Below are 26920 nucleotides of genomic sequence, written 5' to 3'. Positions count from 1 at the left end.
ACTAGCCCATTACATCTCTGGTGGCCTAACGGCCCTGAGTTAACCCCCTTCCAAAGGCTTATGTACAAAAGCAGCAAACATTAAGTTTCCTAATGTATCTTATAGGTATCTTATTAGAGCAAGGGAGATGTTGTTTGGTAGTGTTTTACCTGTTCAGCTGATACCGTCCACACAGCACTCTTTACAACAGTATCATGTTAAACTGATCTGTCTGCATTAAGCTTATATCAGCTGATTTTTGGGGGTTTGGGAGGTAGAGAGCTTTGTTTACTGATTGTACGGATAGTGAAGCTTAAATTGCCCCTGATGCATCCATCAGTGTGTGAGTGTTTGTGTACATAAAGTGCTGCATGAGTGTGTGTAAATGGATGGATGCAGCTCATAGCATAAAAAGTGCTTTGAGTGCTCAGTAAATCTAGAAAAGCTTATAGAACTATCAGTGCAGCCCATTAACCAATTAATCAGTTTAACTCTTAAGCAGTTGGCTGTTTCTCTCACTGCCTGTCCTGGAGTTTCGGACATTGTCTTTATTTGGATAGGACAGACACAGCAAATGGCCTCGAGGCAAATTCAAACACATGCATTAGGTTTATGACTTATGCTTTGCTTGCTCTGCCCAGTAAAGTGCTCAGATTTGTCCAGTTAAAGATGAAGCTCCAAGTCCCCATTATTGCTCTGTACCCAACTGGGATGGTTATTTTTATATGCTAGAAAAAGATTATTTGAAACTTAAACATGTCATTTCTAGGTGGAACAAGAGCGTCTGGACAAAGTTTGGCCCAAGCTGCGTGTTCTGGCTCGATCATCACCCACAGACAAACACACTCTGGTCAAAGGTGGGTTTGTTCTGACAGGAGACTGTTGAGCTGCTTTAAATCTGCGTGTATATGTAAACCTTTAGTCAAGCTGCTGTAAATGGATCTACTTTTTTCCCCCTTCTTTTTTTGAATGATCATGCACTCACTAGGTTCTTGTTGTTTCACTCTGCTGATCAGGCATCATCGACAGCACAGTGGGCGAAACCCGACAGGTGGTTGCAGTGACAGGAGACGGTACCAACGACGGCCCCGCCCTCAAGAAAGCTGATGTTGGCTTTGCTATGGTAACCACTTCTTCATTTTTTTTTCCCCTCGTCCTTTTCTTCTGTTGCCTTTGTTTCACGGCTCTTCATTGCTTCACTCTTCTGCTACTTAAGTTTCTCTGCATCATTACCTAAAGAAAAAAATAAGCCTTTCAGTTAATTATGTTTCTAATGCAGCCATGAAATAGGTCATTTCTCTAAACGTCATTGACAATAACTCTTCAGTTTAATGCCGCGGATTCATTAAGATAGCTGTGAAATGGAATAATAAATCAATAAATGTTGAGTTCGGTGCATTCAGCACAGTGGGGCCCCACTCTACCACCTTGTCACTGCCTTTGTTTTCTACAGATCAACTCACAGAGAGTGAGACTAATGCTGTTTCTTTATGTTGTCTGTTTTATCAACCAGAGTGCATGTACTCCGGGGTGCATTTTTGCACATTTTTGAGGGTATTTGGACAGATTTTCTCAAAAAGGAAAAAAGAAAAAACTGAAATTACAGTTTAATTAAAGAAGTGGTAAGAGTAGAATGTGTTTGAGCAAGAAAGTTAACACTTTTAACTAAAGTTAATAGATAAAAAGACCGACCCAGCCAAAATTAATTGCTAAAATGATTAAAACAAATAAGTAATGGTCACGAAGTGGAAAAAAGTTGAATTCGCTTAACAAAACAGTTGAAACTGTTAGATTGTTCACCCATTTACAAAAACATGTTATGGATAATCATTCATAATGTGAAGCTACAATGCTGAATTATTAAAATCTGGAAATATTAGTTCAACACATGTATGGATAAAAACATTATGGTTTTAGCTAAACAAACTTAATGAAAAAAATACAATAGCTGGTTAAAAATATGTGGAATTTATTAGTTAAATGTAGTTAAAATATTCAGGTAAAAGTAAAAATGAACAAACAAAATAGTTTAAAAACACATTTAGATAGAAAAATATCAAGCTCTGTTTCATGGCGAGCGTTTGGCTATCTTATCCCACCTTTCCAGACCTCACAGCACTTCAATTTACAGAGTCAGATATCGCCCCCTTTAAGAATTTTATGATATTACTTCACCTTGAAAATAATCACGAGAAAGCGTTTAGAGACATCACTAAAATATTTATCTGTAACTGCATATTAGCCACCTAGCTTAATTGTTTCTGGCATAGACTGATCCTGGAGTTACTTTACACCTTCCTGGGTCACGAGCAACATCTTGGCTTTTTAGATATACTATGTCCCTCTGCTGGTAATGCAACTTCACCTGTGCATTTCATGCTTTGGAGAAGCAAAGCATGACATACACATGATGGACCGCCGTGTCTATTACACACTTTGCCCTGATATTGGGTTCATGAGGCTACAGGAGGGTCAGTCTGAGGAAAAGTGGAGAGATGGTATCTCCTTGAAATGCCCTTCCTATAACTTAATTTCATTATATCAGTACTTTTTTATGATTTAGATAGATATTTCCTCATTAGGTTAATATCCAAGTATATCTGGTTACTGTAATTTATTAAGTTTGTTTGTTTTTTCTTTCTCTCAAACATCTCATTCTCTGTTTTCATATTCTTTAATTAAATAAACAAAAGCAGAAGAATAACCATAAAGAGGAATCGCACTAGAAAGCTGTATAAGCAATGGTGACTATGCATATTATTGTTGACCAACTGATTACTTAAAAAAAAGAAAAAGAAAGTTAAACAAATGAAATTGGTAGCTGGAAAAACTAGATAAACAGTTATTATAGTAGCTAAAATTATAAATTAAAAGAAGGAGCTTCTTGGCTAAAAGTGTGACTAGCACTTTATCAAGACACAAATGTGGTAAATTCATAGCTGAAAGTGTGTAATAACAGTTAAAGTAATGATGTTGAGAAATGCCTGAAAGTGGTCACTAAACGTGAAGAATAGCAATCAAAAGGTAGTGGGTGGGTGGCTGAAACTCCCATTTGAGTTTTATATATGACCAATAACAATCCTCTGGGCGATCTGGGTGTGTTTTATAGATTTAAGTGAAACGACATTTATTAGTTTTTATTTTTCGTTAACAAATTAATTTTCAGACTCCTGAAACTTGAGTTGAGTAATCCATCACATGATGGTTACATTTACTCTGGTAAAAGTATTGTTAATGCACATGACTCGCACATCAACAATAAATGAAACACCTCAAGCAAGTTTTAAGTAGGGAAATTGATTTTTTCTTTTTTCTTTTTTTTTGGAGACTATCAGGAAATACATTTACAACCAGTGGCATGCTGTAAGGAAATATGTCTTGGAAAATGTGCTGCTTTTCAGGATACATTTGAAAAGGGTCAGCAATCATCATTATTTACAATATTTATAGCTTTCTTCCAGGTGGCTTAGAAAGTTGTTACTATGGAAAATGAGAACATGAGACGTCCAAGTTTGGACTTGAGCTCAGCCCGGATAAAATGATCATCTTCCCAGTAGAACTTTTGGAACGAAACATATTGGGGCTTGTGTTTATAGCACAAAGCTAACTCACTAAGGGGAAACATCGCACTCCTTATTTACATCACCTAAAAGTTTCAAAAGTTAAAACCATATTTATCTTTGGAGGAAATGGAAAAGAGATAAAATTGCATAAACATGTTTTTGTTTGACATATGTCAAAATATGTCTCAGTAAACTTTCTCCTACAGCCACTCATAAACATTTGTTTGCTGTGTAAATTCAGTTGTTTTCACTGTCCCAGTTTTATGATTCCCAAGCGCTGCACCTACGTCAGCTCATTTGTTATGTAACACTTTTGACGCACCAACCGAATCTTCATCATATTTACCTCAAAGTGAAGACTGTTTTAAGTAAACTTGTACAGGAGTTCAGGATGGCAACTGCAACTTGTAAAGTAAATGGTAAATGGCCTGTATTTGTATAGCGCTTTACTTAGTCCCTATGGACCCCAAAGCGCTTTACACTACATTCAGTCATCCACACATTCACACACTGGTGATGCTACATTGTAGCCACAGCTGCCCTGGGGCGCACTGACAGAGGCAAGTATTCCAATTCTGCAGGAAAACCACAGACCTGGCAACCCAGTGCCAAATGGTAGCATTTCTTTGTATCGTGCAAGTTTGTAAAACAGAGACAGCCTGCGAGTGAAGTGTTTGTAGATTTAAAGGATCCAGTTCTGCTGTATTTGAAACTGAATGAATTAACACTGTGGCGTCATAACTCTCACCTCTAAAGAGTAACACTGAACAGATGATCAGCTGACAACTTGCCAATGTGTATCTGTTTAAAAACAGAATACATGCATGTGGACGAGTTCACAGCTGACTCCTCTGTGTGTTGTTGTGACCTTTATTTACTGGGGAAAGTCATCTGAACATCAGGCTCTCCTGCAGGGTGCTGAGCAGCTGCTGTGCTGTCAAACAATTCCCTGATAGTAGCTACTGTTCCTAAACACATCACAAAAGCAATTTGTGGATTTAAAGCAGTGACCTTTCAGCGCTTATATGTCCCATTTGGAACATTTTCAGTTTCAACTCCAGCGTCCCTGTTCAATTATCGCCTGGTTAGCTGGGAAACTGAAAGCGATTCACCTCCATCTGTTTGAGCGAGTCTGCCTGCGTAGAGAGACACAGCAGCTCAGAACTTCTTTAGAATTGCTGTTTAAGACAAGGCCGACCCTCCTGTTTTATTTTTACTTTACTGTCAGTTGAGCAGCATAAAATACTCTCTGTCAAAGCTTTTCAGACTTTAGATGAAAGGGGGTTTAAAAATTAAACGTCCAGCTGGCAGATTGTTCGCATCTACAGGAGATGAGAAAGAACCCAACAATAAGTCGTCGCTTTATCCATAGTGAAGCTGAACAGCTGGACTTTCTCCTTGTACCTGTCATACTGCTCTGCCGTTACAACCTCGGCAGCATTATTCAACTGTGCTTGTACCCTGCGGATGAGCTAGGAAGCAGTAACATTAAACTCCACAGAAAGATAATCGTTTATCCATCTCTGAGGAAACTGTGGGCTCTCCAGCTCAACATTTTGGTGTTAGATGAGCTTCAGTAAACCAGAGTTCTCTTGCTCACAGCTGAGATGTTTATGCACAATTAGTTAGTCATGGTTCCAAGGCTTTTTAGGTTGTGACTACTGGGACTCATTAAGGTAAAGCAATGTGTTATCTGTGACCGCTTACCACAGTTTGTCTAGTTGAGTGGTGATCAGTCAAGCATTGGGAGAAGATGGCAGTAAATGTGGAATTTGCATAGCAGAAATACTTGTTTCTGTCTTCTTACCTTATTAATCACTTTACAGTCCCTCAGATTTATGTGTTGTGCACTTTGGGGATCTATAAGTGCGAGTCTGAGAGGCAGTTTAGTACAAAGCCAGGCTGATGTTTTGACTTGGTCTCCACATTTTTTGAGCCTCAGTTAGCTTGTTGGCCATCTTGTTATATGGAGCTTGTCAGGATTGTCAGGTCAACTCAGATTTATTCATAAACACAGAAGTAGCAGCTGCGGATGAAAGTGCTATACTACTAATAGAATAAAGTGACCATAAAGTCATAGACCAATAATAATATCCCACAGGAAGCCATATTATTTATTGGATAACTGCATGAAAAGTGCTCCAGAAGGCACCAAAGTGACAAACACAGCTGAGAGGGCCGGTTTCATTAATTAATTTCGCTAACGGTAGCATTTTTAAGCAAGTTCAGTGTCCAGTGTAACAATAAAATCCTGAGTTTTCAGTTGTTTGGTGTAGCCTGCTTGTAACACTCAGCACTGTCTTACACCTGCTCTGCTCTCTGCTTTGTGTTCCAGCAAAGACAAATTGCTGCAAGTTTTGCTTTGGTTGATGTTCAAGTATGTGATCGATGTCGTGTCCACGGTATCTAAAGTGTTTTCTTTCTTTTGGACTGCTTGATCTGAGCAAATCACTCTTCAGCCGTGATTCCGAGCATCTTCCATTTCTGTCTTTGTTCGACAGTTTTTGTCTTTGCACATTATGTTTAAGGCAAACTGCGCAGTCTTTATGTAAAATCACATAGCCTGTGACAAAAAATCAGATTGGAAGAGAGTGCCAGACTTTAGTCTTTTACATCATAGGTCTTGTAGTGCTCAAGGGGGAAGCCTGGTTATTGTAAACATTATCTTCATGACTGAAGTTGGGCATTTGAACACAGGACCTATGAGCATTGAATGGATTTTGGAGCCAATGGACTTTTTGGAGGAACGATTAGAAATTACCTTAAGCATCAATAAACAGCAGCAGGCCCACACCTGGTGCTTGGGATGGTAATTTACGAGCAGTGTTTTAAACATGAGGAGGAAAATAGAAAAATTCTGATTTTGTACCCGGAGATGTCATTTGACTGAAATCTAAAAAATAATACTGTAGTTTGTGTCTCTTCCAGTACTTTATGACTCTAACTCACCACCCTAGCTCCAAATACACCGTTTCTCACAGATTCAGATATTTGAACTTTTTTATAAATACCATAAAAATACAAAAATGTATGTATAAGAAAGTTTCGATGAACACTTTTTAGCAGAGTTGATTCATTGCTTGTGTGGATCTTGTGTGAACAGAGTTTCCGTATTTGTTGGAAACTTGGCATCACAGAGGCTGTTTGCTCTTATTCAAGGACTAATGATGCCTCTCTGCTTCCTTTCAGGGAATCGCCGGCACAGATGTGGCCAAAGAGGCATCTGACATCATCCTGACTGACGACAACTTCACCAGTATTGTCAAGGCCGTCATGTGGGGGAGGAACGTCTACGACAGCATCTCCAAGTTCCTGCAGTTCCAGCTGACCGTCAATGTGGTGGCCGTGATTGTGGCGTTCACAGGCGCCTGCATCACACAGGTAAACCGCTTATGTCTGAAATTACAGCTCATTTAGCACACCAGTTTGAGTCTGAATAACGACAGACGGCTCAGTGGGACCTCCTGAATATGAGCTGAAAAAGCTGGAACGAACACGTGTGAATGAGAATTTTTGAAAAAATCTCACATAATGTTTGTAACTACACAACCCAAAAAGAAAAGGACGTCACGATCACTGGATTTTTCAAAATCTTCTGTTTAAATTCAGTCTCACAGTTTGATATTGTTTGCTTGTGTTTATAAAAAAAAAGAAAGAAGAAGTTTAGAGTACGAGTGGGCAGAAAAAACTGCGGAGGTTCTATTTTTGGTTGTGTTTGTGTGCGTGTGTGTCATCACTCTGTCTGTAAAAATGATAGCTTGAAAAGGGGTGTAGTGTGGGGTCATGGAAGCAATCCATTTAAATTTGGCTTCGATCCACCAAAGTCTTAAAGGTGAATTTATTGTGGTGAATACAATAAAAAAAAAAATACAATTCTAGTAAGAACTGCCTAGAGAGTGAGTTGTTTGGCAAAGGTTTGTGTGCTCAGTGTGCTTCTTCTTTGTAGTGTTTTGCTTTAGATTTTTTGTTTCCAAACATCATTTCAAATTTTCATTTTTCACATGTATGTTAATAGCAGTTTGTGAATGCCACAACCAAAAAGCAGAGTACCAGTGTGGCTGAATCTTAATGTCAGGTGTCAGATTTGGAGCACATACATACAGTGGCTTGCAAAAGTATTCGGCCCCTTGAACTTTTCCACATTTTGTCACATCACAGCCACAAACATGAATCAATTTTATTGGAAGTCCACGTGAAAGACCAACACAAAGTGGTGTACACGTGAGAAGTCAAACAAAAATCATACATGATTCCAAACATTTTTTACAAATAACTGAAAAGTGGGGTGTGCGTAATTATTCAGCCCCCTGAGTCAATACTTTGTAGAACCACCTTTTGCTGCAATTACAGCTGCCAGTCTTTTAGGGTCTGTCTCTACCAGCTTTGCACATCTAGAGACTGAAATCTTTGCCCATTCTTCTTTGCAAAACATCTCCAGCTCAGTCAGATTAGATGGACAGCGTTTGTGAACAGCAGTTTTCAGATCTTGCCACAGATTCTCGATTGGATTTAGATCTGGACTTTGACTGGGCCATTCTAACACATAGATATGTTTTGTTTTAAACCATTCCATTGTTGCCCTGGCTTCATGTTTAGGGTCGTTGTCCTGCTGGAAGGTGAACCTCCGCCCCAGTCTCAAGTCTTTTGCAGACTCCAAGAGGTTTTCTTCCAAGGTTGCCCTGTATTTGGCTCCATCCATCTTCCCATCAACTCTGACCAGCTTCCCTGTCCCTGCTGAAGAGAAGCACCCCCAGAGCATGATGCTGCCACCACCATATTTGACAGTGGGGATGGTGTGTTCAGAGTGATGTGCAGTGTTAGTTTTACGCCACACATAGCGTTTTGCATTTTGGCCAAAAAGTTCCACTTTGGTCTCATCTGACCAGAGCAGCTTCCTCCACAGGTTTGCTGTGTCCCCCACATGGCTTGTGGCAAACTGCAAACTTCTTATGGTTTTCTGTTAACAATGGCTTTCTTCTTGCCACTCTTCCATAAAGGCCAACTTTGTGCAGTGCATGACTAATAGTTGTCCTATGGACAGATTCCCCCACCTGAGCTGTAGATCTCTGCAGCTCGTCCAGAGTCACCATGGGCCTCTTGGCTGCATTTCTGATCAGCGCTCTCCTTGTTCGGCCTGTAAGTTTAGGTGGACGGCCTTGTCTTGGTAGGTTTACAGTTGTGCCATACTCCTTCCATTTCTGAACAGTACGATTCGCTTGAACAGTGCTCCGTGGGATGTTCACGGTTTGGGAAATCTTTTTGTAGCCTAAGCCTGCTTTAAATTTCTCAATAACTTTATCCCTGACCTGTCTGGTGTGTTCTTTGGACTTCATGGCGTTGTTGCTCCCAATATTCTCTTAGACAGTCACAGAGCAGCTGTATTTGTACTGACATTAGATTACACACAGGTGCACTCTATTTAGTCATTAGAACTCATCAAGTAAATTTCTAAGGGCAACTGACTGCACGCAGACCAAAGGGGGCTGAATAATTACGCACACCCCACTTTGCAGTTATTTATTTGTAAAAAATGTTTGGAATCATGTATGATTTTCATTCCACTTCTCACTGTGTGCACCACTTTGTATTGGTCTTTCACGTGGAATTCCAATAAAATTGATTCATGTTTGTTGCTGTAATGTGACAAAATGTGGGAAAGTTCAAGGGGGCCGACTACTTTTGTAAGCCACTGTATGTTCACTATAGCAGCAGCTAGCATTTGTGCTACAGTATCTCTAATCAGTGATCAATGAATCACATGCTTTTGAATGTATAGATTTTAAAAGGTTTTGAATGTAAAACTATTTAAATGAGTGTGCTATTTGCGTATAAACAGCATGTGAAATTGTGTTTGTGTCGTTGCTGGTTTTCATCTCAAATTCAAAAACAGTAAAAACATCGCCTTCACTTATGCTTTTGATTAACTCGTGTTTTGATTCGATTTTGAGGCTGGCTGGTGTGTTTGGTGTACCTCGTCGCACGCTGTGGAAACATCTTTAAATCTCCGCTTGATAAAATATCCATAGAAACAAAGAGTAATTTGTGATTTCGATGTGACCGTCTCAGTGCTGCGAGGAGGCGAGTTGGCCGTGTCACATTTTCTTTGTTTCATAATGTGCCTGTAATCAGAAAGCTGAACCCCTGACACAATAAAGAAGAAAGTCTTGGGGCTGTGTATTAATTGAAAGGCTCACAGCTGGCAAGACCAGATAACTAACTCGACTACAGAGCGAAGAACACAAAGTAGGCTAAGATTCAGCCTGAAACCATGGCAACACGTCACCATCATAATCCTGAAATATAACGGGGGACTCAGCAGGTCTGTGGTCTCTGTGCTGTGATTTTGCTCACTGATCATCAGGCGCTCGGTCTCTGTTAGTGCACGGAAAAGATCATTAAAAGGCGATTTATGTGTTTGGTGTGTGTACAGAGGAACAGAGGCAGGACCCAGAGGCGTAAACTGAGTTTTAGAAGTGGAGGGAGTGCTTTGAAATGTGTGTGTACTTTTTTCCTCATTTTTTTATGCAGTTAAATTACTCATTTGATGTTAGACGCACTAAGATTAAATCAGTTCTTACAGTATGGTTCTCACAGTGACAGCAGTATAAAAAATGCCCATATATTTGTTTCCTAACAATGCAATCCTAACAATATGTGGAAGTTCAAATATAACCATAGACACCATGTGAAAAATGGGATGTGTCCACCATGAGGTCCCTGAACCTTCTTAAACAATAACTTGTGTATCAGTGGCAACATTTTTTGAATCTCAGAGATTCCATATTTGTTCCAGACAGCAGGCCACTCATTGCCCTGTACCGTGTCAGAGCATGCTCCCTGAATGATCAGTTCTTCTCAGCATCTCAGCTCCTCTGTCAGTAGTGGTCACACTGTCCTCTCACATGTTTTATAGGTTTGTTATTTACCGTGTGTGTTACTGTGTCATTGAGAAAGCATTGGAGTTCAGTCATCTAGTATGAATACACGTTTATACTACATTCGAGTCCAACTGAACTGAGTCCATCTTTTCAAGCAGGTGGCATTTAACAGGGTCTTTTGATCACGAGATACCTTTACAAAATTTGAAACCAGTCACACCATTCCAGTTGTCACAATAAGGAAAATTAGACCAAAACAGTTTCTCATGCTGTAAACGTGGGAATTTCAAAGCTGTAGTTGGGAGTAATGCTCTTTGCTGGTCTGCAAAGAGTCTGCTGGTTTCCCTGTTGTTTGGTTGCTGAATCATATTTGTATTCTGTTATATACCTGATGTTATATTCTCTTCTCGTAAATTAAACTCCTACTCCTTCTCCAAAAGGACTCTCCCCTGAAAGCTGTCCAGATGCTCTGGGTCAACCTCATCATGGACACTCTGGCATCTCTCGCTCTTGCCACGGAGCCGCCCACTGAGTCTCTGCTGCTACGTAAACCCTACGGTCGGAACAAGCCCCTCATCTCCAGGACCATGATGAAGAACATACTTGGCCATGCTGTGTACCAGCTCGTCATCATCTTTACCCTGCTCTTCGCTGGTGAGTCTGACTCCATCCAAGTTGGGTGTAAACCTGGTTCTGCAGTAATGCATTGATACTAAGACGCTGATGTTTGTTAATCATTGTCGAAACAGTTGAGATACATTTTTGGGGTATTTTCCTTCATCTTTTATCAGGTGAGAACTTTTTCGACATCGACAGTGGGCGAAACGCTCCCTTGCACTCCCCACCATCAGAGCACTACACCATCGTGTTCAACGTGTTCGTCATGATGCAGCTCTTCAACGAAATCAATGCCAGGAAGATCCACGGAGAGAGGAACGTGTTCGAAGGTGTCTACAGGAACCCTATCTTCTGCAGCGTTGTACTGGGGACCTTCGCTCTGCAGGTAACACCTTCACCATCCTTTAGTGCTACCAAGGTTTTCCTGTTATGTTACCGCTCAGTCTGGATGGATTCATGGTCTCAGTAGCTGCAGCTGCATTTTTGCTCCACATAGTTTGGTTACATTTAAAAGAGTTTAGCTGAAACCTTCTGATGGTTTTTTTTTTCACTGAATTAGAAATGGTAAGAAGACATCAGCACATCAGGTTAAGACCTTAACAGTAGAACTGGTGGTACGATGAATCACACATCCAAAATGTTGACCAAAAACAGGTGGAAGATCACGAGATGAGCAGTTGCCTGTGCTGTGTGGGGGACAAAGTGTCGAAAGGTTGTCAATAGAAAGGTGGTGGTCGTGTTGATTCTGTAGTTAGCTGGCTAATGATTACAGTAAATGACAGAGAAGTTATTGGCAACTTAACTAACATCGCACCTTGGTATTATTTAAAAAGTAGTGCCCAAATGGCGAAAAACCTTAGTACCTAATAATAAGTTGTGTCGTTTCTGTCTCTTTTGGGTGCCAGTGGTCAGTGCAGGTGTCACTGATTCTCCCACCTGTAACACTGGAAATTGGAGTTTCCTCTGTTACCCTGTCATCTCATTTATTTGCCTTAACATTAGCATTGGAATAATGTATGAGTAAAAGTATTACCAATCTCACACTATAGAATAGTCTAACATAACTTTGTTAAACCACCAGATCTGCCGACTAAAAGTTCACACGGCTGACATGCCGCTTGCTTGTTTCCTTCCCAGATCGTCATTGTTCAGTTCGGAGGAAAGCCGTTCTCCTGCACGGCTCTGACCATCGACCAGTGGCTGTGGTGCGTTTTCATCGGCGTGGGAGAGCTGCTGTGGGGACAGGTGAGACGAAAACCTCAAGTGCACAAACAGCTGAGCAGAACAAACACCAGCCCGAGCTGTGAGAATAAGCAACGTGTACCCAGGAGCTGATGAAGAGGTGGATATGTGAGGTTTATGGCAGAAAACTGTTGCCTGTCACACTCGCGCTGCTGCGGTGTTGCCATCACGACCATCGCCATGGTAATGAGCTCAGCACATGAAAGCTGTGCGACTCCTGTTTACGAGGGCCGAGGGAAAACAAACCCGGCGTGTCAGCGCCTCTGTGGACGCGCACGAACACGCCATCACACGCATGATCCTGTTAGCATGCAAACACACAGAAAAACTGTTCAGTCATAGCTAGCCTGCTGGGTTCAGGTGGAGGGCAGAGAGACAGAAATATGCTGACAGAAACAGAGTCATCTGAAGTCTGTGATTTATTTAAGAGGTAAAAACACGTTTTGTTTCTAACGGAGAGAGAGGAGGGTGACGGAGATATAAAAAGCTGATGTGCAGCTCCAGCAGGATGCTGGGTGTCTCTCCGCTCTCTTTTAACAACCATGAACAGATAGTTCACCAGCAGAAGGAAAATAATGATTGCATAACCAAGTTACAAGTTAATTGTGCTTCATTAGTTTTTGTATATTATGTTTTAAAACTGAGGTCAAATCAAGCTTCAGTGCAGCTTTAGCAACATTTTGCTTGTTAGTAAAAAAAAAAAAAATGAAAGCGCTAATAAGTAATGAGTTCATTTGTTAGCTTTTTATTTTTTAAAATAAATTTGCCAAACTTTACCCAAAATACTTCCTACAACCTCTTAGTAACACCTCAGTCCTGTTGTCTCACATAAGTCTTGGTCCTAGATTGGGAAAGCACCCTGCACACCATGCTTTTTTTAATTTTTGAGTCATTATACACTACACATATTAATACGTGAATTATTAACTTCTGTGGACTTTAATCAGTCACACTCCAAAAGATCCTACATTTCCCATAATGCAGTTCGACCATCGATGTTATCGGATATTGTCAGCTGTTTTCATCTGCTGATTTGGCATAAACACCACCAGATCTGATCTGCTGACGATGGTTTTCTCTCAACCTCAGCTGATCTCGGCCATCCCCACACACCACCTGAAGTTCCTGAAGGAGGCCGGTCACGGTATCACAAAGGAGGAGATTCCCGAGGAGGAGCTGAACGAAGGCACGGATGAAATCGACCACGCCGAGATGGAGCTGAGGAGAGGCCAGATTCTCTGGTTCAGAGGTCTGAACCGCATCCAGACACAGGTATGCTCGCCTCGGCTCCTCGACATGTCTAACTTTATCACCTACTTCTGTTATCAGTTTCCCCCTTTGATGGCAACGGCTGAAGGCTTGTTTTGTTTTTGGTCTATTGTCTTATCTGAATTGTTGTTTGAGAGGCATTCTCTCATCAAGATGACAAAGAGAGACTTTAATAAAAATATTTTTTCCAGCAGACACCTGAATGCATCACAATCGATGGAATCCAACAACCGGGTCCATTTTTGATCTGGTTCACAATCAACAAATTCCTTACCAAAGTTTTTATTTCAGATCTCTCGAACATCATTTGTGTTTTTCAAGCAGAGCATCACCTCAAGCATCGGCTTATCACCACTGGTGACCAGCCAGACTCTGTTGCAAAACGACAAGTTCACTTTCATTCAACATAAAATGCTCTACACATTTTCTGCGCTCTCACAGTACAGTACATCTTTTTTCTTATTGACGTTCTCTTCTCGTTGCAAGAAAAGGAAAAAGGACCTTTTTTCAGATACATGGAAATCTCCTTACCATCTCTTACTGAGATAAAAGCAGTAAGTGGTAAACTGCATCAAGCTGCTTTACGGTGAAATTAACAGCTGGAGGGTGTAAAAAAATCTTTGAAGTCAAGCTGACCGCCGCTTAGGAGAAAAAATATATACAGAAAGCACAGTATCTACATTTAACGAGTGCGTGGAGCTGTGCCGCAAAGCCTGATTGGCTCTGCAAACTTTCCATGTGGAGCCTCTAAACTCTGTCAGCAGCCATCTCAGATCAGACACCAAATGAAGCCTGTAGAGTCTTTATCATATGTATACTGTACAACATAGTGCAGTCAACCAGAACTCTCGATAAAAGTTTACCGTAGCTGTATCTCCGACTGCAGCTTCATGTCGGCACCTCTGTGACACACACTGTGTGTCTGTGTGTGTGTGTGGAATTGAACTGAAGATTAAACACACACACTCAACTGCAGATGTTGTCCTGTCAATTTCACACTCTGCTGCAGAGCTTCGGCACAGAACCACTTTATTAAAAAACAGAAATTAAAGACTGCTACAGCGGCACAAACCTTCCTGAGTACTTTCATTAGTCAGTAAATTAATCAGTCATGTCAGCAAGCGTGTCTCCATCCACCTGTTTCCATCCGGACTTTCAATTCCTGTGTAACCTGAGGGAAACCACAAGAAATAAAAAAGTCACGCTTTTTGAAAAAATTACTGATTAAATAATAACAAAGCCAGATTTAGTGAGCAAATCTTTAGGAATACTTCTAAGAACCGCAAGGTTGACCCAAATACAGAATCACGGAAACAGACACGCAGAAAGGGTAAAGAGAAAGTTAGTTAGAAAACCTGCAGCACAATTAGGCTGGTTAGTCCAAAAAAAGCACTGAATCTAAAACATGGGGTGAATCTAAGGAAGACTGAGGAACAAGAGGAAGTTGAAAATGCAATAGCCTGGCAAAGACTGATTGAAATTCCGACTAAATTCAGACAGCAAGGAAGAGAGAGGGGTTAAAAAGAAAGCAATAAGACACAATCAAACCAATAACATGGGTCAGGGAAAAAAAAGTCACAAAATAAACCACAAAGTAAACAAAAAGAGCGACCGAGAGCAAAAAAAGCACGGACAAAGAAAAAACAAGAGTCAACACTCCTCTAATCAAAGGAAGAGATAAACCGGATTTTAAAACACGAATGCTATCATCTTTTTCTTCCATCAGAATTGGAGAGTAAGTGTCATTAGTGAATTATTATGTCAGTAAACTAACTTCATGCTACATTGCATTTGGATTGAAATCTAGCTGGTGTTCTTAGTAGTCGCTGTTTTCGTACGCTGGAACTTGTCTGTGTTATCCTCCTCCTACAGGACAGCTCACTGAGCTTTAGCATGTCCACGGGCAGTTCCATTCAGTCTCTGTGGGCTTCATTAGCCTCCATGCTAACGCCCACTTACAGTAACAGCAGTCATCGCTCCGCTCCCACGCGCACACACATGGAGTCAGCGGGGTCAGGTGTTTTCCTCTTACCAGTGGGCTTGCTTGTACTTACTGAGGCCAGAGGGTAACCAGGTCTGAATAATAATAGCGAATTTTTTCTGGTTTGTCGTCTTGAGTTTCTCAGTTTGACCTCTGCAGAAACACTGACTCTCTGCTTCTTCACTCAATTCTGTAACTGACAGAAAATAAGACTTCATTTTAAACCAGACCTCTTCCAAATAAAACACCAAAACAAATAAGTGTAGCTTCTTAATCCAGAGCTCTGGTGCTTCTCCATCATTTGTCCTTTTTATTATTGTGTTATACATTATACCTTGATTAAAACAGCAGGTGATGGCCAAAGTGTTCAACAGCTGTTCAGAAAAAAACTGGAAAGTAGACTATTAAATATCCAAAATACACTATCTATCACACAAACAGACTAAAACTGTAAGAATACAAATGAATTATTTAGTAAGTCGGTGGTTTCATATAGAAACTGTAGGCAAATCTGGTAATATCAAATTTAATAAATGATACTTCATTTAAAACGTGCCTGTTTTGCATGAAGCTAAAACAAAACCCTAACCATCGATGTGTTACCGGTGAGCTGGTAAATGTCTAGAGGTTAAAATGCTCATTCATCACATAATCTGATTGAAAGCTTCAGAGCGGGTACAAATGAACAGGCGAGGGCAAGTGGGATTTCAGGTGGAGCGGAAAACCCTGATCCACGTGTGCGGTTTACGATAATCTTTACCCGGTCCACGTAAATCGGTGTCGTGAAAGGCGGATGTTTCTCCTCCACTTCTCTCTGTCTGCCATCGGATCTCCTGTACAGAACTGAGGACGCTCTCCTTTTTCTCTTCGGGGCTGTGTATCTGTAATATCAGTGTTGTCCTCTCGGGATGGGAGGATGGGAGGAAGCGATGATGGAGAGGGAGGCGACGAAAGGCTGCAAGCTAATTAGGTTCTTATCTCTCCACGCTCCTCTTCCTGTCCTCTTCCTCTCTAATCCTGGTGGGCAGTGTTGTGCCGCTCAACGCCTCAACAGTCAGACACAGTGGGGGAATAATTGCTACATGCAGCACCTCGCTGCAGAAACTTTATCAGTCATTCCAAATGACACATTTCTCTTTCTCCTGTCTCAGCTCTCTCTCTCTCAGAGTGCCGTAAGCCTGATTCAAAAGCTCTTTATTCACTGTTCCATTTCTTTCTTCATCCCTTCGTTCTGTCAGAGGATTTTCACATTTTGACACTAAATGACAGCTCTCAAACTTCTCCTTGCTGTTACAACTTCTCCTCTGTCCTGATCTCTTTCTCATCTTTGTTTCTCCTTCATATTCTAGTGTCTCTACCTGCTAAAAGTGTCAGTAGCTCAGTTTTTCTGTATTGCAGCAGCACAGATAAGGACTGCAGAGGTTATCCCATTGGAAGATTTGATATTTTATTTTGCTTTTTCTTTAACAAATGTACTAAATATGCAAGAAATACCTCAATGGAAAAATCAGAAAGTTTCTTACTGCCATAATGTCCATTTGCTTTCTTTCAGTAAAACTAACTGTTGAATTTAAATGCTGGATACAGTCTGTTCAGTGTGGGGACAGTAGATACCCAGCTTCTGACAGAGAAGCGTTCCATGATTCACAATTCAAAATCATCCATTATTTGAAACTTTGCAAAGTTTAAAATGACCTTTCAGCATCAGTGTATACATACATGACAGAAAATAAGGAAAGGATCCACTTAATAAAATCTGTCTATTTCATCGGCACTGATCTTGATGAATGAAATTAAATATTAGTTGGTTTTGATCAGATGATTTTTTTTACAGTTTTGATTTTTGTGGTTGGATGATTAATTCAAGTCAGTATGAGAGGGAAAGGCTCAGAATCTGTGCCAACTTTCATTGAAAACATAGCGTCACCCTTTTGTCAGGACAATTTAAAATCTTACCACTGAATGTGTGACATATTCAGACTGATACAGTCCCAGTCACGCTGTTAGCAGCAAAGCATGACATAGATGAGTCTCATCGTAGATTGATGCACAACATTTTATCAGCTAATGCCATTGCACTGTTTCCTGCCAGCTAACACTAAATGTAAACTACCCTGAAATTGAGTAATTTAATCAGATGTGCTTGTCTTCATCGCTGTACTTGCACTACCTCTTCTTTACGTCCGAATGAATTAAAAGGTCAGACTGCACTGTCTCTAACCTCTGCAGAAGTCTGTTCCTCTGTGCTGTCTTCTTGCTCTCTCTGCTCTCTAACAGTGTGTTGTGACTGTCCTTCCTTCAGATGGATGTGGTCTATACCTTCCAGACGAGCCAGGCGGCGGTGCCCGGTGCCCTGCGCCGCCAGCCGTCCGTCGTCAGCCAGCACAATGACGCCACTGCTGCCAAAACTCTCTCTAGCCCCACCCACATAGGGCTTAGCTCCTCCTCCTCTCTCACCAACTCGGGTGGGGCTCTGCCCCCCGCTGCTGCTGCTTCCTCCTCCACTGCAGGCAGTGAGTCGGTGACTGGAGGCCAGCTAACAGCACGCTCCACCAGGCTGGACTCTGTCTTTTTTTTCCTCTGTTTGAACGTTGCATGACTTACCGACACTGAAGCCACTGCACTGCTGCTGTCGTAACTGGGTGTCTGCACGCCCTGAACTGATCTGGAATTTTTCATGTGAAGAGTGTGTCTAGGTTATTTATTAACTGCTCACTAAATAGAAACTTTTCTTTCTTTTCTACTTTCCTTCCTTCACAAGGAGCATAGCTTAGAAAGCTCTTCTAATCACACTCCTGGCTAAGTTGTGTTGTCTACCGCAGCTTTACAATAAAAGCCCCCCAAAGGTTTGGTGGAGAGCTTTAAATGTAAACCAGCAGCGAGGTGAAAAAGCTCCGTTTGCAATCGCTGCAATTAAAACCGCAAATAAAGCTGTGATGCTGCTGCTGAAATCTATAAGTAAACAAGTTTGAAGATGTGAGTATAGTAAGAGCTGAACATCACAAGATATTAAAAAGCATATTTGGAGAAAAAGTGAACATCTTTAAAACTTGCTAATCTGCTTCATGTTACCCTGCTTCATTCGAACAGTGGTGCGAGTGAGAAACAAAGGTTTAAGATTCTTTTAGATGATTTGTTGCAGCATTCAGATGTTTCTTTCATTCAGTTCAGCATTTCTAGAACATTCAAACATTTTCAGCTCTATTGTACAGAAAAAATTACACTGAATGTGTTTTATTAAATCCTTCTAAAGTGTTCAGTATGTACATTACGGCTTTGAATAGACACCAGTGTGAACTGCAGTTTGACTGTAAAAGCCAGAGAAAAAAGTACTGAGAGAGCCTGCAGACAACCTGATCTGTTTCCATCTCTCTGCTTCCATGTGCTGTCCACTTCACCTTCCTATGCTTTTATATTCATCTTTTTTTCTTGTTATTACTTCCATCACTTCCATCCTGCATGAAGAATTAAACTCACCATGCATCTATTAACCCATGATGAGACTTGGTGCCTGACAAGTCACTAAAGGCACGTGTGACCTACTAGAAGAGAAAGAGACGATGAATCGCTCTCATTTCCCCGTCCCATTTTCTTTGTTGATTTTTTTTCCCCCTCTATTTCTCTGAGGCAACATCCTGGTCATCGAGATAATTTTATGGGTTAATCCTGTGTAGGGTTAAATCTGTCAGGCTGAGCAAGTCTCCCTCGTGGTTTAACAGCCAAGAGCTTTTTAACTTGTGAGCTTTGTGTATGCACGAGTGTTTGTGGTTGTTGCATGCATGCTCTAAGCTGCAGAGCTCAGCCTGCAGCTCTCTTGTGGTTCAGTAATAGAGAGCTTTGAATTGCAGGGTTATTAATTATAATGAAGAGTGTCTACTGGTGCGTATAAATCAGTGTGATCAGCTGCAGCCTCTGCGGATTCATCACACAGAAAACGACTTTAGGCCGAGTGAGGAGAGCAGGCCGAGGACAAAACGATTCTCACTCGGAACGTGATTAGAAATGCTTAATAGTGAGATTGTGTTTGTTATGTGTGTGGTGTTTACTGGGGTCGGGGATCGGCTGAAATATTTCGGTATTCTCGCTGACGCCATCATAGCCGAGTTGGTAAAACGTGCCCTCCAACCAGCAGTGACCCCAGAAAGTCAGTTTGCTGCAGGACAGTTAGTTTATGGTATTTATATCTTATTTGCATAGACAAGATCATGCATTGAGGTTAAATTTTAGCCAGATTCAGATTAGACCTCCCAGTCACAAGCCTCCAGATTTCACTTTCCCAGGTAAGCGCTGAGAACTACAGATGGTGCAGCTTCCAACAATCAGGCCAAGAACTGGAGTGGCTACAAACCACAGTCGGAGCCCGTTTTTTGACTCAAAGTAACCCTTTCATCCACTGGGGAAATCTTTTAACACGCAGGAACCGACTCGGGAGGATAAAATTTAATATTAATTGTTGGTTTTAGTGGCAAAAATGGTTTTATTACACTTTCCTGGAATGCGGACACTGCTTTCACAGTTTAAAATTTAAAAATCATCCAATGAATCTCTCAGAAGAAAATGTTTGGGGGTTTTTAGGCCACTGTTGCTGTCACTGTTACATTGTGGGACATTCCTGCTAATTAAACCTTCTTTGCAGACAAAGAAGACAAATCCGATCCAGGCTTTTCCGTTTTGGGACTATAATCATGCGAGGCGATGCTGTATTGCCTGAACCTGAACCCCCCCCCCCCCCCCCCCCCCCCCCCCCCCCGCCACCCGTCACTCATTGTCCTTACTGGACATATTTATTAATTAGTTATTGATTGGAAACATATTTTTGGTTTGTGATTTCAGGCTGCCCAGTGCAGGGAAGCGCTGTGATTGGTTCATGGCTTTAAAAATAATACAAATTTACTGAAACTGAAATTTTAATCAGCTATTTAAGCACCATACAAATAAAGACGCTTCTGTGTTCGTGATTATGCCTTTTTTTCCCCCTACAGTATAATTTTTATTTAACAAACTTGTCATCTAAAACTGGGCAGCAGAATAAGAGTTTTGTCTAAACAAATAGCTCCACAGATGCATTTCATACTGTGCTTAAATTTTTTAAGGTTCAGTTTAGGAATTCATTCTCAGAGACTGATCTCTTACAAATGTAACGAAAGACTTGCATGTGTTTTTTGAGTCATTTTGGGTGATCTCTCATCAGGTATGAGATCACGAAGGCTGGGTGAATCAAAACCATTCACACCCTTTACTGTATTATGTAGTATGAGTGCGTTTGTCCTGGTGTTAGCCCCTGCTTTCCAGTGAGAGAAAATCTGAAAACAAATATGTTTGTAGTCTGTATTACGTTTCAGGTAATCCTATTACTCTTTCAGTGTGACACAATGTGACGATTCCCCAATGTACAAAAAGAATTATTAGTAAATATTTTTCCAGTTTGGTAGAAAAGAAAGGGGGGGGGGGAACAGAGCCCAGCCCCAATCTATCCACTCTGGAAAGAACTACAACACCCACTGTGTGTCAGGCCTCATCACCCAGCGCCAGCATCCGTCCTCATTAATACTGCAGTGGCTGAATGGGAGTGCATACAGCTTCGACATCTGGAGCTAGACGAGTGGGGGAGCGGGTTGATAACATGCAGCGTCTTCTGTCAGGAAGTTTTGATGACTGAGTGCCAGCTCAGGGATAAATGAACACATCAGATAAATTTAGTTAACATTGCTAATTGTGAGATCTGCGCTGGTTTAAATGGGGTTTTCGAATGTTAGTGAAGTGACGGTTACAGTGGCGGTTTTGTTAAGGTTAAGTCGGCTGTGATGGCTAAAAGTTAACTATGCATAAGTTCGTGTGTAGAAAGATAAAACATGTGATGATGCATTCTTTTGTCGATGTGCTCATACATTAAGAACCCAGTTTAACTGTAACTAAGGTGTCCACAGACTTTTGGACACATCGTATCAATATTTAACTGTCAGATATTAAAAAGCAGAATTATAGATGTAGAGAAAGCATCAATCGAACTCTCTCTGCAGACGTGTGTGCTTGTGTGCAGGTGTGCAGGTGTGCGTACTGTGGTGATTGTGATTCAGTGCTTCTCCACATGTGACTCCCTGATGATGCTTTTGTTTTTGTTGTGTGTTTTTTTTTGATGCACTTCCTGCTATGAGCTGCCTCCAGCATTGACCTTTTTTGCGTTGATGTTTTGTGGATATTTTCAGCTTTCCAACCGTGTTCTCATTCAGCTGTTCCACTCGTTGTGTTTTTTTTCTTTTCTCATTTCCGTGCCCAGATTCAGACGCACGACCGCCACGTGTCCCATCAGCCCCTGCTGCCAGTTTTGTTTTTGTTTGTGTAGAAATGGCTGCCCACCTACGAGACCTCCTCTGACGTTTGTTTCCTCTCTTTGTTTCAGATTAAGGTGGTGAATGCGTTCCGTAGCTCCCTGTACGCGGGGCTGGAGAGCCCAGAGTCCCGTAGCTCCATCCACAACTTCATGGCCCATCCTGAGTTCGTGCCCTTGTCCGAGGAGGAGGAGGCTCGCATCCCCACCATTAAGGAGACTGGAGACGAAATCGACCCCCTCCCCAGCTCCTCATCATTGATCCGGGGAGGAGAAGACTTGCCCACCACCTTCCCCCTCAACCTCGATTAATCCATCTGAGTTCCTCCTCTCTCCTCTTCATCAGCATCATCTGTCACCCCACCAACCGAACTGTCACACCGAGGAAGGGAGTCATGACTCATTCTGCACACACACATGCTTCACATCGTCTCCACCCCCCCCTCAGTCATTCCTGCCACGTTGTGTTTTTCATACTGACTGTGGCGTCGTTCTGCCTGTAAGTCTGATAGAGTCTCCACAGTGGAAGGCCTCTTCTAGTCCATTCATGTTTTGTTTTTTTTCTTCCTTTTTTTGTTTTTTTTAACTTGACATTCTTTTTGAAAAGCTTTTAAACTTTATTGGATTCGATCCTTGCAGGACTCGCAGCAGCAGCATGTTGTGTTCTGTACTCGCTTCATTCCTGCGTTCTCAAACGGCACCGAACTTTTCAAAGAGTGCAGTGAATCAGATGTACATACGCTTCCGCTCTTCTACACAGCTATAAGCCGGGTTTGTTGATCAGAAGATTTTTAGGCAAATGCAAAAATGTAACCTTATTATTATTATTGTTGTTTTTTGTTTTGTTTTGTTTGTTTTTTTAGACCTTGATCTTGATTTCTTTTTGAAACCTTCTAACGAATGTCAATCAATGGTTGATTCAGACTCCTGAGAATGTCTTGTGAGTGTGACACTACAGCTTTCAAGGTTAAAATAATGTTTTTCCCTTTATCGTGTCTGTATGTGTTGCTTTTTTTTTTTTTTTAGCTGCTGTGCTGCATGTGGAAGAACAGAATGTTTACTACCCAAAAATACTGAAGACGGCAGCGTCTGGAGGGGGCTCGCTTTCTGCTCAGTGGGGGTTCTGACCTCATCTCATCCAGTCAGGGTTCTGGTTCTCTCTGCCCCTCCCCCAGTTTGTCCCCTGTGAGGATAGGAAACGGGAGTGTGGTTCATGTTTTCCGTCTCTAGTAGGATGCATGTTTTTGTTTAATTCGTGTTGAGTCGCATGATAACGTACAGTAGGAATGAATATTCGGGATTCTGTTTCAACTTTGTGCGTCTGCAGCAGCGTCTGTTCAGAGCTCCATGAGCTTCCTGTCTGTAGGACTGAACCTCCTGTTACCACGGCAGCCTCATCGATATTCTGGCAGAGGAAACCATCAGGGTGTTTAACACAATCGATACCCCGGCGTCCGCGTGTGTTTCAGAGTAGGCGAGTGCAATAAAAGTTTCGGTATTGGGGTAATGCGAAGTCACAAAGCCCTGAAATCCAATGTCTGTCTCGGTGTTGTCACAACACAGGTATCGCTGGTAAGATGAGGTCGCCACACACACGGAAAGCCCCGAGGGCCAACGACAACAAACAAAAGCTGCAGCCTGTTTTTTCCACTGCTCGACCCCCACCGTGTCGCTCGCTCGCCACGTGGCTGCGACCGGCCCACTCCAATCTCATGTCGGCAGCTGTGCACAGAGATGCTTTCAGCTAGGAGAGGTTGAATACAATCAAAATAGTAATACATGGATAGAGACAGACTAAAACACATGCATTCTCATCTCTGGTCTTGTAATACTCGCACCTGGACACCGAGGTTAAGTCGGTGCTCTTCCTCTGAGAGGAATCACGGTTGTCCTCTCGATACACCGGGCACAGGGACGTGACCCTTTGCTGACCAAATTTATGTCACTCCCAAGCAGATGTTTGCATACCGATAGGTGTGAAAACTGTAACTCTCGTTTGTGTCTCCTCACTCTACACTCCGACAGGCTCGTATTAGACAAAACCCGCCCACCATCAGCAAGTTACAATTGATCACAACTAACTTCTTAGGGTATTTGCTTAAAGAGTAAACATTTCCTTCAGAGGATGAAGGAGTATTAACCTTTTAGTTTGTTCAAGGAAAAGTTTAGGTAAAGCATTTCAAATCTTATTTAGTCTTCTACCCATTTCTTAAAGATCGTCTCTGTCAGAGGTCAGATTGTACTCTTAGTGCTTCATGTCTGGACCCATGAATGTCAATCAATCAATCAATCAAGGCTTAATTCGCCACGTGCAGGTTGCCCTGCAGTGAAATGGGACCCCCCCCCCCCCCCCCCGACCTTACACACACAACACAGACATCACATGGGGATACAGGTCGATACAGAATGTAGGCTTGCCACAAAGTTTAGTTTTGCTATCAGTGAATCTGAAGCATTTTAAGCCTACGGGCAGCTCACATCTGTTGGTGTCACTCACATTTTTGCAGTCTGACTGTGGCGCTGGTAAAAGAAGTGAGTTTAAACGCGTGTTAAACAGAAAACGACTGCACCGCTGACAAGTCTGTTTTTGGGGCAAAGACAGGAAGTAAATGGAGCTTTAAACAGCGTCTGGACCGTCTGCCTGTGTTTAAGACAAATCTTAGCTCCTTTCTCAGACTTTATAACTTTATAACATAAACTTAAATCAGCTGTCAGTGACATCACACAGCCAGGAGCGGAGAAGATGTTTGATCTTCACCATCAACATCATTGCTCTCTTCTCTGCTGTGTCTGATTGGCAGGCATCAGTGTGGCGGCCATGCTGAGGTTTACGGGAGACTGATGATGTCACCAGTCAGCCCATAGATTAAAATCCACTGTGTTCCTGCTGCCGCTTAGTACTTCCTGCTTGTCTGCAGATTACTGTCTTAAAAGAAGAAAGACTCATCCTCCAATCAGAAGCAGCGGTGCGTCTAATCCCCTCTTAGTCTGACTAGCAGCCATCAACCTATCTCTGAACTAGGACACGTTATTGAAGTAATGTGCTACTACTGCCATATTTCCAACTTTTGTCATGACTAGGTTTCCCCACTGATGAGCTTTTTCTATGTAACTCAGAGCCATATTTTATAGGTTGTCTGTATTGATTTTTTTTTTTTTAAATCTCATTGTTATCGAGGTTTGCTTTGGACTTTCTCACCCCTCACCCTTTCTAACCCCGTCCCAGCACACACCCTCTCTCCTCCCCTGGCCCTTTTACTTCAAACATGACCAAAAAAGAAACAAAAGAAGAAAAAAAACAAGGAGAAAAATCTTCAGTCGTCACTGCCGAACCAAGTTAAAAGGACCTCTACAATGTTTACATGAAAAGCGAGTCGGTGGCAGTTCGTCTGCGCTTCTCTCATCCGACCACTTCCCTTTCACTCCCTTGTTTTCCTGAATCTTAGAGTTACTATTTAACTAAATGGGGAATCTTTCTTGCATGGTTTTCATATAAAATTCAATGTTTTGCTCATTTTTTACAATTCTTCTGTATTTTTATATTAAGTAATTTTTAATATTTTGGAGATATATGAATATATATGTATAGGCTGAAGAGTTTGGTGACAGTACCGTACATGAATGAGATGAACCTACCATGGACTCTGTCTTTTTACAGCTCTCTAAATATTTCTGCCACGTGTGTCGTCTTGGTCACCTGACGTTAGGGCTCAGAAACCTGCAGTGACTTGTTTACTTCCTGTCGCCCAATCAATTGGAATCTGAACAGTCTAGTCCCATCAGCCCCCTTTTACATGAGTATAATCACTTTACCTGAGATGTTGTGACACACTACACCTTAAGTGATTTTTCGCAGTTATCCAACTCCATTAGAGTTCAGAAAATGCATCAGCTAACTGTATCAAACATTAAATGGGAGTGTATAATTATTTATCCAACCTCTGGGTTTGTTTGTTTCTCTGCTTTGAAGCTACAGCGACTGATTTCTTTGAATGAGTGGATTGATGCTGTTTTCCAGCTTGCAGGTGTCGGAGCTGACGACTTTAAAGAGGATCAAAGCTGTGTCCCACGTCATGCTCCGCCTCCGTTTTGAAGGGGCCGTGGTCCGTGAAGGCACGCCCACCTTTGTCCAAATTGACTTCCCAACCCCTCTGCGAGAAAAACCTCCGAAAGTAAGCTCCATGTAGTTGTAGTCAGTACAGAGACAGACCAAATCACAAAGCAAGCTCTGACCTCCCAGACTCAAGGTCAAAGGCTTTAAGCTTAATTTGAAGTTCTGCATTGAATTGCCACAAACCCCAGAGCGGCCATCTTTGCTTTTACTAGCTGAGCTGCTCACGTTGGACTGTGAACAACAGTTACTTTTACTTTAAAGCAGGAAGAAGGGAACTGAGCTGTAAAAATGAGAAAATGCCATGTACACTGGCAGAATACCAGCCATTGCATTAGCATTGTGATCGCACTAGATACAATCACAGCCTATTACATTTGGTTCAACAGAGGCATTAACAGAGTGCTAATCAATGGGTTTTACAGTGTATGCACAGCAAACACAGGCGACAGAGAGAGAAAGAATCGTGGGACAAGTCTAACTTCTTTATTGAAAATCTTATTCTGGGGCAAAGTTGAAAAATGACTTTTTAAGCTGTTTTTTCAAAATAAATGCCCATGTAAGGGCTTGCAGGATAACGAGTTCTGTGAGTTGCTTCAAGAAAGACTTTGGTACCACCGAGTAGACCAATCCTGTGTCGTGCACATCAGGATGGAGTGTGGATTCAGTGCTGTACTCTAAGTCAAGCTTTAGGTAATCTTAGTGTTGCTGTAAGTCTTTGAGCCCTCGTCCAAAATTGTCACAAGGCGTGGTCTGGTTAGCTCTAAAATTTAGCGCTCTGCCCAAACCAGGTTAGACTGAATGTATTTGAGCCCACAGCGACTTGGCTTTGTGTTCAGGACTCGGTCACTGGTTAAACTGATAAAGGTGAGGCTTCACTTTGTAGAGTTAATATTTATTACAACATCCAGGTACAGCAGGAGCTTTATGAATTTACTTGAGGCATTAATG

The 26920-nt window shown here is 41.7% G+C and overlaps 1 protein-coding gene across 9 annotated transcripts in view; it reads left to right on the top strand.

Annotated features, from left to right (window-relative positions):
- LOC113022133 (plasma membrane calcium-transporting ATPase 1-like) overlaps nt 1–25796 on the top strand; it is a 129476-nt gene extending 103680 nt beyond the window's left edge. For 7 of the 9 annotated variants that reach the window (XM_026167210.2, XM_026167212.2, XM_080301690.1 and 4 more), the window contains 8 exons: nt 749–836; nt 996–1102; nt 6732–6923; nt 10861–11074; nt 11212–11423; nt 12176–12283; nt 13370–13552; nt 21931–25796. In XM_026167210.2, the coding sequence (XP_026022995.1) occupies nt 749–836; nt 996–1102; nt 6732–6923; nt 10861–11074; nt 11212–11423; nt 12176–12283; nt 13370–13552; nt 21931–22170 (1344 nt within the window). In that variant the 3' untranslated portion in view covers nt 22171–25796. Of the gene's footprint in view, nt 1–748; nt 837–995; nt 1103–6731; nt 6924–10860; nt 11075–11211; nt 11424–12175; nt 12284–13369; nt 13553–17832; nt 18044–21930 lie in introns of all 9 variants that reach the window. The other 2 variants (XM_026167213.2, XM_026167211.2) reach the window with 1 other exon arrangement.
- The last annotated feature ends 1124 nt before the right edge of the window (nt 25797–26920 follow it).

The sequence above is a fragment of the Astatotilapia calliptera genome, chromosome 5, assembly GCF_964374335.1.
Source record: "Astatotilapia calliptera chromosome 5, fAstCal68.1, whole genome shotgun sequence".
NCBI classification, from domain to species: domain Eukaryota; kingdom Metazoa; phylum Chordata; class Actinopteri; order Cichliformes; family Cichlidae; genus Astatotilapia; species Astatotilapia calliptera.
Note: the sequence above shows the minus strand (reverse complement) of the source record. Positions and strands in the feature narration are given on the sequence as shown.